This window comes from Microtus ochrogaster, chromosome 10 (assembly GCF_000317375.1).
Source record: "Microtus ochrogaster isolate Prairie Vole_2 chromosome 10, MicOch1.0, whole genome shotgun sequence".
Taxonomy (NCBI): domain Eukaryota; kingdom Metazoa; phylum Chordata; class Mammalia; order Rodentia; family Cricetidae; genus Microtus; species Microtus ochrogaster.
Genome location: NC_022016.1, coordinates 74,983,977 through 74,995,317, shown reverse-complemented (window position 1 = coordinate 74,995,317; position 11,341 = coordinate 74,983,977). Strand labels below are relative to the sequence as shown.

The 11,341-nt window shown below is 54.6% G+C and overlaps 1 protein-coding gene across 1 annotated transcript in view; it reads right to left on the bottom strand.

Moving 5' to 3' along the window:
- Positions 1 to 243: 243 nt before the first annotated feature.
- Positions 244 to 11,341, bottom strand: part of LOC101984294 (zinc finger protein GLIS1) — a 72,943-nt gene continuing 61,845 nt past the window's right edge. The window contains exons 5-9 of the mRNA XM_026781826.1: positions 10,511 to 10,640; positions 7,099 to 7,255; positions 2,971 to 3,149; positions 2,457 to 2,624; positions 244 to 662 (exon numbers count right to left, since the gene is read on the bottom strand). Coding sequence (XP_026637627.1) covers positions 505 to 662; positions 2,457 to 2,624; positions 2,971 to 3,149; positions 7,099 to 7,255; positions 10,511 to 10,640 — 792 coding nt within the window. The 3' untranslated portion in view covers positions 244 to 504. The remainder of the gene's footprint in view (positions 663 to 2,456; positions 2,625 to 2,970; positions 3,150 to 7,098; positions 7,256 to 10,510; positions 10,641 to 11,341) is intronic.

The following is an 11,341-nucleotide window of genomic DNA, read 5'->3' as shown; positions in this document are numbered from 1 at the left end:
CTGCCTTTGAGCACCTCTCAGTCCTCATCTCCACCTGGGGTCTGTAAGGACCACTGTATAGGATGGAGGAAGAGGTTTCCATAGCTGTAGCCCAGGGCCTCCTGGGCCCTGGGCTCTTGACGCATGCTCTTCTGAGCTTCTGGCCTCAGGCTTTAGGTTGAATCCCACAGTAGAACCAGGCCTTCATATCTAGTTTCCAGTTTTTAATGTTTTTCTTGTAAAACCAAAAATATAAAACTCCTAGGGAGGTGGAAAAGAGGTCTTGTACATTGTATATACACGAGGTCTGTGATTTGAGAACCTTAGGGCGAGAGAGGAAGATACAGTCAAGGGGCTGTCACAGGGCCATAGTTCTTGGCAGGCAGCTCTTGAGACCAGACAGTCCTCCAGGCAGGGACGTGGCCCTTGGACGCAGCCTGGCTGTCCCTGTGGGAAGCACCAGGACGGACGGCAAGCAGGTGAAGTGGTGTCGGGAGCTGGGCGGGCAGGGACAGCAGGACTCCTTCAGGTGTCGGTGTAGATGGAGGGGATGTGGCTCAGGCAGTGGTCAAAGGCCCCATTGGGGAAGAAGCCACAGTCCTCGGGACCACTGGACACCAGGTCTTCAGACGGCTGTGGCTGCAGTGCTGTGGGACATGGGGTCTCTGCCAGGGCCTCGTAGCCTGTGGGCAGACAGCAGAGGGGTCAGAGCAGGAGGATGGCAGAGGCTGGATCTCTCTTCTCATGTTCCTTTCATGACGCCTACAGATGGGGGAGCTGGTGACCCTGGTGGAGAGGAGTCACAGGGGAGCTGGGAAGACAGGCTCGGCTCAGCCCCTCCAGTGCTTGACTGTGGTGGTGGGGGAGCACCCTAGCTTCTGCCTTTAGAGGTTGGCCCCTCTTGGCAGAAGGAACTCGGGTTCTTATTCTTCCAGGTCCCCACCTCTGACCTCAGACTCAAGATGCTACAAGCGGGGAGCCAGCATCTTAGTAAGCGATCATTAAGCCCAGCCTACTCCACAGAAGTTCTGTGACGCGGGATCCACTATCTTTAGGGTGGAAGAATGGGGTCGGAAAGGGCAGGTGTCTTGTCTAAGGCCACACCGCTAGTAAGTACTTAAATGCAAGTGCATCTGGCTCTAGGGATGCCTGGCTTTTCTGGTGGATATGCTGTTTCCAGAGTGAGGTCACTGCATAGGGATCCTTGACTTGAGGCAGAGACCTGAAGGACCATCCTATCCAGAGTCCTGTCCCTGTGCTGCTGTCATGATGTCTGCGGCTTTGGAAGTGGGTCTCGGTCTCCCATCTGTGCAGTGGGAATGGGGTGAACTGGGGCCTTTTGGCCTGTGCACGTTTTGGTTGGTTCAGCCTATTGTCATCTTGATGGGAGGGGCCTGGCAGTGAGGCAGTTGAATACAATTGGAATAGATGCTGGGGACAGACCCAAAGAAGCCTCCTTTCAGGGTGTCAGGCTGCTAAATCAATAAAGCCGCCCTAGGTTGGGTCCAGCAGCACAGGATGGTGGCAGGCAACAGAGTGGGTACCTGATCCCACAGGAGGCCTGCACACAGGCCTGTCATGTATTAAATGTGGCCCATATCTACCCACAGAAGAGTGTCAGGTACCACAAAGGACTATGTATAGAAAGCACAGCAACCTGAAGCAGCTCCACCTGCTCAGGCACACAGGTACACACCTGTCTATGGAGTTAGCTGTGAGTCTCCGCGTGGGTAACCATGGGGGATCTGTGTGCATGTGCCACCAACATGCACAGAGGTGCACTCCATAACACAGAAAGGGAGAACACAGACACAGAACAGATGTGGGAACGCGCACACAGCCAGACCTCCGGTGATGATGAAGCCACGGGTCTGTGCTTACCGGTGTCCTCTCTGCCTGGCCCTGTGTCCAATGTCCATGTCCCTCAGTCTCCACTATGCTGCTCAAGAGCCCTCTGTAGGACATTATGGCCATCAGATCTGGACTCTGAGGCTGATCTGGGTGGGGCTCAGCTTAGGTAATTCAGAAGGAGGTTCTACCACCAATGTGCTGTCCCGAGCTCTGATCTGCCTGCTGGACAGAGCCTGATTCCAACTCTGGACAACATGCAGCCCTCCCTGTCCACTGCACTTCTCTACCCAACCAGGGTAGAGATCCCCAGCCTGCCCACTGTCAGAGCCCTGGCCCTGCAGGTGAACAGGCATGCTCCTTCCTGTGAAGCAAGGGTCAGCATCTCTCAGTCCCGACCTCAGCGATGCCTGATAAACACTCACTGTGAAACACCATTTGGACCATGGTCTCATTCGGAGAGCCTAGGGACTCAGAGCACCTAGACACGGCTGAGCAAAGCTATAGCAGGAACGCAGTCATCCTGGTGGCTGTCTCTACGTGGGAGGCTGTCAACTAGGAGATAGTACACAAGCCCCACCAGCGCTAGCCTTGGTAGTGCTGAGGAAGGGAGATTTGGGGCAGCTTACCAGGGGCAGGTAAAGGTGCGCTGAGGCTGGAGTAGGTGTTGGGCCTTAGAGGGTTGAAACCATGGGCATCGCCCACCAGTCCGTCCCTGGAGGCTGCTGGCTCAGTGGTCCGGTAGCAGTCACCATACGGGAAGCAGTTCTGGATGGAATGGAAACTGCCTTGATAGCCTGCAAGAGGAGGCAGGGACTGTGGTGACGGAGGAAGTGCTGAGGTCATGGGGGATCAGCCCCGTGTTGTCTGCTCCAGGCATCGAGGGTGTGAACGAGAAGAGCACACAGGGAAAGAAAGGGATAAAGGTGGTCCTATGCGGCTGGCTACAGTCTGCAGCTGATGGGATGGTTGGCCCTCCACCTCCTGGATTCACCACAACCACCCAGTCTTCCTCTGAGCAGTAGGACCCTCCTACCTGTCATTAAGGCCAGAAGCCCCCTGTGGCCCTCAGAACCCAGCCACCTGCCTCCCCCTAGGCCCTGTGTCAGTCCTCTTGGTCACAAGGGGTTGGGTGCAGCTTACCTTGGGGGCTGGGTAGAGGCGGTGCTGGTGGGCTTTGGAAGGGTGGGTAGGTAGGCTTGCTGGGGAGCGTGGAGAATGGCTGTCCTCCTGGAGACTGACTCTGGGAGGATGGTGGCAGTGGTGGGGGACCGAGCCCTTTCAGTGGGCTGACCATGGGTGAGAGAAGGCCAGGTCCTAGGCTGGAGAGGACAGAAAAGCACGGTTTCATCATGGTGAGGCACGGCCCAGGGCTTTGCCGCCTTCTCTAACCTACAATGCCGTGAATATATCCATGAGCCTCTTGCTTGGTCATGCGTGTTCTAATCGGAGTTATATTTTAGTTGCGATCTCAGTTTTCAGGACTACCAGTAGACAAGGGACCCATGTCCTTGGAAAGCCACAGACCAGAGTTCAAACTCCTAGCAACTTCCCCCAGACACAGACCTGGGAATGTTGGGAGCCCTGGTTTCCCTGCAGGGTGCTATGTTGACCTCCTGACATGTTGCAGCTGTCACTATCATGGGTTAAATGGTGACCAGCCCTCCAGTTGTTGGTGACTCTGGATGTGGGGTGAATAGGCCATCTGATTGATTCGCTAGAGGTCCCTTTTTTGTAGATCAGGAAGCCAAAGTTTGGAGAAGCTGCACAGTGTTTTCTGTCCGTGTGCCCACACAACACTGGCCTCTCCAGTCTTGGTGAGGGTACAGTCAAGACCACGTAAACAAATGACCGGGTACAATGTGCATATATGTCCTCATTAATAAACATCATGACCACGGGAAGGAAGAGCCAGTGCACCTGACATGCAAGCTGGCATTTTACTCTGCTGGGCAGTGTATTTAAGGGAGTTCTATCTCCATCCCTGGGAATCTGTCTTCTACTTGCAGAGCTTCTGTGATGGGAGACTCATCACCTCCATTCATAACTCGAGGGATCCAGGCCCAACCCTGTGTTCTTTGGAAGCTCTTGTGAGCTGAGGCCATGGGGCTTGAGAGAGATGCAGGTGTCTTGAGTGTAGTTATGGCACCCAGGCTAGTTGTAGACTCTCCAGGCCTCAGGTTTCCATCCGAATCTAGGCATGCATAGGCTTGCAGCCTAACAGTGTATTTTTGCACCGTGGAGGGAGCAAGCGCAGAAGCGAAGTCTCCAAGGCTTTGGTTTGACATGTGGGTTTGCTGGACCAGCTCTCAGCGGTTTTCAACCTGTGGGTCTCAACCCCTTTGGGGGTCATATATCAGATATCCTGCATACCAGACATTTACATTATGATAAATAACAGTAGCAAAATTAGCTGTGGAGTAGCAACAAAATAATTCTATGGTTGTGGGGGGTTACCACAATGTGAGGAGCTGACAGCAAATCTAGGACCTTGGCTCTAGGTAACCCTGTCAAGGGAGGTGCATTCTCCTCCTCCGAGCAGTGGAATCTGAGGGCAGGTCAGTGTCTACTCTGAAGGAAATAGGACTCTGGTGGGGACAGGAGATCCAGGGACACACTGGAGGCAACTTCTGCTCCCTGCAGCCCGTCCCCACAGCCTTGTCAATACCACGTCATCTCCACACACTTAGAATGTCACTGTCTGACATCCAGGAGCCAAGCCTTCATAGAGTCTCTGGGCTTAACCTTTCCAGTTGTTCCTGTTTACAGTCCATGGGGTACAGGGTCTTCCTCTGTGCGATGCCAACTGTGAAGGCCAGACCACAAACCAGATGACCGCACTGTCTATCCTCCTGGCGGAAGATCCCTTTCCTTCAGGACTGCGCAGGACCTTCCGTGTCCCCTTCTTACCTTGCAGGGAAGGCCCAGGGAGGAGCCTGGCATGTGGCAAACAATGGCCAATATCCACACAAAGGCTCTTTTTGAGACAGGATCTCACTGTTGAGTCCAGGCTATTCTGAAACTCGCCATCCTCCTGCCTCAGTGTTGCGAGTGCTTATATTTCAGGCATACACCAAGATGCCCTGACAAGTAGGTATCTGAACCACTCAGCCCCAAAGCCTATGGATACAGTGCACAGAAGAAACAAGCGCAGATCTTGGGGAAACGTGTGTGGCTTCAAGGTTTACGTTCTCTGTTCAGACCCACCATAAATTCTCCTTTGTCACTTTCACAGCCAGAGAAACTGAATAGAATACGCATAGCTGACACACAGGCTGATCTGTGCCGCTCCAATGGCAAGAAGGTCATCTGGAGCCCTCTCTGGAGGCAGGCAAGTGCCTCCCATAGCATACGCTGGGGCTTTGGTTGAAGCCTATGTAAGTTACTCTGGACCTGGCTGGCAGCCCCAGGGATCCATGTCTTTCCTCCACAGGGCTGGGAAAGAAACCCACCAAATTTGGTGTCTCCACTGAGCCAGGGTAAATACATTTGGTCATGAAGTCAGGCCCTCTTAGCATATTTTTGAGTGAATCAGATAATTCTGTCAAGCTATTTAAATGTCCCAGCAAACCGCTGGGGAGCCTCAAGTGGCCAGTCCCTGTTGACTTTGGCAAGCGGGGGAAGCTGAAGGCCTTCCCGCCCATCTCTCCTCTGGGGCTGAAAAAGAAACCCATTCAGGCGAGCCTCAGGCCGTGTCAGCCATGGGGCCCTTCTCTCCAGCAGGCATCCGGAACCCGGCGCCTGGCGGCTGGGGATAACTCTCGCCACACTGCAGGCCAGCGTTGGGCGGGTGGGCTGGGGTCTGGTCTTGTCATCGCTCTGCGTCTAGCTGCAGGCATTCCTGATGGGTACTTATGCCGGCGGCAGGAGGGTGATGAATGAGGCCAAATAATAAGCCCATGCCCTGCAAGGGCCTCTGTGGTTTAATGTCTCGTGGCTGGAGATACTGAGGCTGGTCACTGGCTAAACAGGTGGCCTGGGCTGGGGCAGAAAGGGCAGGGACTACTGTGGATGAGGCATGTACTGGGTGACACCAGCAACACCAGGCTTGGGGAGGTGGTCTTTACCACCTGCCTGGAGGAGGCCTTTCAATGCCTTTTATGGAGGAAGAGAGAGGCTCAGGGAGGGCTAAGACTTTGGGTTCCTCTCACCTAGCCAGGGACAAGCCTGTGCCATGATTGTTGTCTGGGTTCCCTCCCGACCTGCCCAGCCTTAGCTCAGGTTGCCCCCTCATATCCCATGCTCTTTACTGTTCCTAACTCATGCTGTTGGCCCGGCCCAACCTTCAGGGTACCTCTATCACTGGCCTTGTGTCTGGCTTCTGGGGCATCATCTCTCCAGGTCAGCATTTCACACAGTGGTTCCTCTCCCAGCATATCCCAGCTCTCACCATGCCTGCTGGAATTTCCCACTCCTCCACCTGTCTCGGGAGCCTGGCTTAGCACCACCTCCTGCAGGCAGCCCATCTGGCCTGCTGGCTTCCTTTCTGGGCCTCCATAGCCCTTTCTGCTCCTTCCCCAGATGGCCAAACTGCAGCCTGTCCAACATCTCTTCACATAAAGCCAGTGGTGGCCTGGCACTGGGCCTGGGACCTGCCTATAGGAATTGGGAAGGAACAGATGAATGAACGGGAAGAGGACCCAGGGAGGAACAGCAGGCCACAGATTCGGAAATAAAGCCAGACTGATTCTAGGTGTATAGTGGCCCAGACTATGCAGCCTTGGGGAGGGGGAGAGCAAGGAGGAAGGTGCTGGGGCCAGGCCTTGAGCAACAAATCTGAGCTAGTCACTGTTAGTGATAAGCAGAATGGGTGGGGGTTGGGACTTGCTCTGATCATCTAGTAGGATCACAGCATGTTCAGCAGATCCAGCCAATAGGGCAAGGAGCACACTGAACACAGTGACCCAGGCTAGCCCTTCTACAGGAAGTCTGGTATCAAATGCCCAGAGAGCCAGGGAGATAGTGGAGGGGTACTCCTGAGGGGCCTGGCTGCAGCAGAATTTCCCCAGGGGCCTCTGAAAGGATATGAGCGGCTGGAATCCTGGGGACCAACAGCATGTGCCCCTGGTGGTGGGGTGTTCCTGGGAGACATCGATCATGTGGTACCCAGAAGGTTATACAGAGCACAGGACCCAGTCAGTGACATGTAAATGCAGGCTGCTGTCATCTGTAACAGCAGCCTGTATGCAGGTCACCTGCCACGCTCTGCCTTGTTCACCTCCGACACAAGTGCTCAGGTGTGACCCCTGAGGACTAGCTTGCCATACATACCCATCCCTGGTGCTCTCGGCTGTGGGCAGAGGGGACAGGTGGTGGTGGGAACCAGTGGTGACCTCCAGCGGGTGGTGCCTGGAAGGGACGTCATGGGATGGGGACAGGATGCCCGAAGCCAGCCCATTTTGTGGGGTGACAGGGCCAGGATACACACCTGCAAGGAACCAAACATGTCACTGGGCTTTGGCTACTCACTAGGGTATGAACTCTTGGGAGCTGTGACGGTCTGCTTATGAAGAGAGAATGACACAAAGGATGAGGGCCACAGAGGTGCCGGTGCCATTCTGTCTGGGTCAGAGCGTGACAGATGGAGATGAGGCGGGGACTGTCACGACACATGGGGCTGGGATCTTGTATGGAGTAGGCTGCTTCAAATCTCCATTGGGCTATTCTGGAAAAGCAGGGCATGGCTCTAGCCCCAGAAGCAGATGGGGACCTTGGAATGGAAAGAAGCAGAATGAATCTGGGGGCTTGGTAGAACTGCTTTTCACAGTGGAGCTCCGTTTGCAGAAACTAAACTATGCCTCAGACACAGGCAGGCAGAGCTGGGTATCCAGTGACATCCTGGAAGGACTCTCCCCAGGGTTATGCGCTCAGTGACACCAGGGCAGTAGCCACCAGTTGGCTGGTCCCTCCCCTGCCAGTTGTTACTTCTTGTGGGGAGAGGGGCAGGAGCTTTTTATGACCCCAGAAGGACTAGCCTGGGAACATCTAGGTTTCTTCCAAGATGGTCTCAGCTGTTTAGCATTCTAAGGCTAGCTCGTCCTAGACTGGCCATTCTGATTAGAACCTATTGGGGCTATTTCAAGGAACTGAATGGGGCTGAGGCAGAGTCTGGGAGCCACGGTAACATGGTCCCAAGTGTCTTTAAGCTGCATTATTGGAGCAGCACTTGGCTTTGAAGGTCAGATGACCTGCAACTCCAGATGGTGACTGTAGCTAGGTGAGGGCGGAAGAAGTCCCATTATTAAGTCCTCACGGTTGGTAACTATGGCTTTTATGTGCCCAGTTTTCTCCACACACCTAGTCTGACAATTTAGAAACAGACTCCCCGAACATCATGGACCAAACAGAGAGGGTGCCTATTTGGGGCAGAGCCTCCAGCTGAGCTGGAGTCTGGAGTGTATGGTGAGGATCTGAGCTCTGCTACAAGCACTGTAGCTTGCTGATGATGACACAGGCAGTTACCAGACACCCTGAAGCTGTCCTCTCTAGTGTTGCAAGGAGGGTATGGCTGTGGGAGCAGCTCAGCCTGCACTACTTTGTACTCTCCTTAATCCCTTCTCGCCTGCCACCCTGCATCAATCTGGGGGTCTGGCAGCTGGGAAGGCTGGAGTGCTGATAGTGTCTGCTGCCCTGATATCGCTCTTCCTGCACCCCACTACCTATCATGGCACCCCGTAGAGCTGAAGACATGCCTGCCAGATAAGTGTGCTCTTCCAGATCAGATAGTGACCAGCTCTCGTCATTGCTCCCTCACCCTCTCTGTTTGGACTCTTCTGACCCACCCTCCTAAAATCTACCCCCTGCCGTTACTGCTGTATGGCCCCTGACAGATACGTGTTAGTGATGGAGCGTGTCCGTGGACAGTGCATGGTATGAAAAGATCACCAGACCCCGAAGGGCCGTGGGAGTGGGGACTGGGCCTGTAGTCTCCCCATACCACACCACTTTGGGCTGTAAAGCAGCAACATCAATCATCAGCCATGAACACTTAGCCTCTGGCCCTAACATCTGTTTCCCACTGTGCCTCAGGCATCTGTGTGCAGACTAGCCCCAGGGAGTGCCTGGCAGGTCTCACTGGAGTGAAGGACCGTCCACAGAAGGCACACAGTAGGTATGAAAAATTATGTATGGGTGGCCTTAACAGAGCTTGTAGGAGACAGTGCAGAGGAAGGCCTCAGTTTCTGTGTCGTCCTCAGGCAGGCACCTCCCCAGGGAAGTGAGCAGTGGGCAGCTGACCACTTCCCACTGAAAAGCTGCTGGGATGGATTTTCTCTCAGCTTTTCCTCACAAAAGGACTAAGCAGCAGGGTAGGCAGGCGTGCTGTTAGCAGGAGGGCCTTCCTCCTTTGACTGTGTCCTGGAGGATGTGTTCCTCACTAATGAGACAGTATCTGCTAAGAAAGACAATGACCGCTGCTGTCCCTGCCCTCGAGGAGGACAGAGGCTCCTAGGCTGACCGGAGGCTGATCTGGATGGATTAGTCCTCCTTGTCCGGTGAGTCCTCTCAAGGTAGGCACATGGGGGCTGCAGGCCCCAGGGCCCCAACAGCGGGAACCTCTCTGGAGTCCTTAGCTTAGGGTACCTAGCTGGGGTGTATTGTGCACTCCTCCTTGCATGCACCCCTTCTTGTATATATCTCAGAGGTATCTTCATACAGGCCTTGCAGATGGGCGAAAAGCTGCTCTTCCAAGGCTGGCTGGTAAGGGCCCTGACATGTTTTAGTCTGCTGCTGTTACGTCAATGATGGGGGCGAAGAATAAAATTAGAAAATAAAAGGAAAATGCTTTAAACGGTTAGAGTAATTCAAGAAATCCCAGAGGGCAGCTGAGCTCTCTGCTCTGTGGCTGTGGTTTCCTCAGAGAGCAAGGGGAGAAGGCACAGCACAAGAACCATCAGCTCAATCTAAAGGCCATGCTGCCCGCAGCTGGGCAGTGTTCCCAAGCCACGAAGTCAGGATTCCTGCCATGGCCCGAGTGTGCCCTGCAGCCAGCTGCTGCTGCTGCTCTTGCTGGACCAGTGGCTCTGAGTGTTGTCCAACAGGCCTGCAGGGTCCGGCCCAGAGAGCCCTACAGTGGGCCATAGAACTCAGCAGTGAGTAGGCTGTGATTCCGACCACACTGCCCATCCTCTCCAAGTCTTGGTTTTTCTCTTCTGAAGGAGTCATGCTGGACACTGAACAGGACTTCAAGTCCAGACTGAACTGGTCGGGTGCATCTCGGCATGCCTCACTGTGGATTAGAATCTGGCTTACACTCAGGGATGTGGACTCTATGCAGCATTCCAGGCAGGGCCACATGTCCCCCACATGGGTGCTGGTGACTCTGGAATGAGGCAGACTCAGGCCTTCCCCAGAGTAGTTCCCAGTCACAGGCTGATGGGGAGACAGGAGAAAAACGCTGGCAGTCCTGAGGAAGACTTCCTAGAGGCAGGGACAAGGAGACAGGTTCTGGGAGCAACCTTGGTGAAGGAAGGGGAAGGGGCTTGGCAGGCATTCCAGCAGCTGTGCCAGACTAAGGGGGAGTGGGTGCCCTCTTATGGCAGCAGGGAGTTACTCAGGAGTGTTCAAGAACATCTACCTACTTAAAGAAGACATCTTGAAGGGGAGGGGGTAAAGCACTCTGCAGCAAGTCTTACCCGTGTGCCCTTGGGCTGGTAGTGACCGGCTGTGTCTCCTGCACACATACCTGGGAGCAGCTCCTGGCTCAGGGTTTGGCCGCCCTTCCCCCTGCTGGCAGGCAAAGGTGTAGATGCTTGGAGTTGCTGCATGGCCAGACACTCGGACAGGACAGCCTCTGGATCAGCACCTGTGTGCAGCTGGGGGGGCAAGCAAGTGGGGAGGTGTGAGTGTTCAGCCACCTGCCCACGGGCACCCCATCTGTGCTGTGCTGATTTCCCCACTGGGAAAGTTGCTAGTGGACACTGTAAGGACTTTTAAGAGATGCAGGACAGGATTTGACACGCAAGGATTTTACTGGAGGATGTTCCTAGGAGGAAGTATGCCAGAAAGGCTGGGCATACCCTTCAGCCCACTGAGCCAGGGAAGGAGGAAGGGAACCTCTCAGGCTGGAGTCAGGAGGGATTTCTTCACTGTCGCTGAGGGATCAGGGTTAGAGGTGTGGCCCCAGCACTTACTGGGACAGTGGTCAAGTGTAACTACTGGGGTTTTGCAGCTCCCGTCAGGGCAACCTGTGGCAGTGGGAGTGATGTCGCTTGGCCAGAGGGCCTCTCTCCCTCTTCCCTGTCCCTATGAAGTATACGGGAAAGAGCCCTGGGCTGAGCCAGTCCCACACTACTTCTCCCTGTGTCAGCGGACAACTAACTTCTCTGGATCTCACCCACCTTGCCTGTATTCTGGAGCTGTCCCTGCTTCTGTCATTGCAGGCCATGGCTAGAAGTGAGATAGTGAATGAAAAGATGATCTGTGAGCTGGGCGGTGGTGGCGCACGCCTTTAATCCCAGCACTCGGGAGGCAGAGGCAGGCGGATCTCTGTGAATTCGAGACCAGCCTGGTCTAC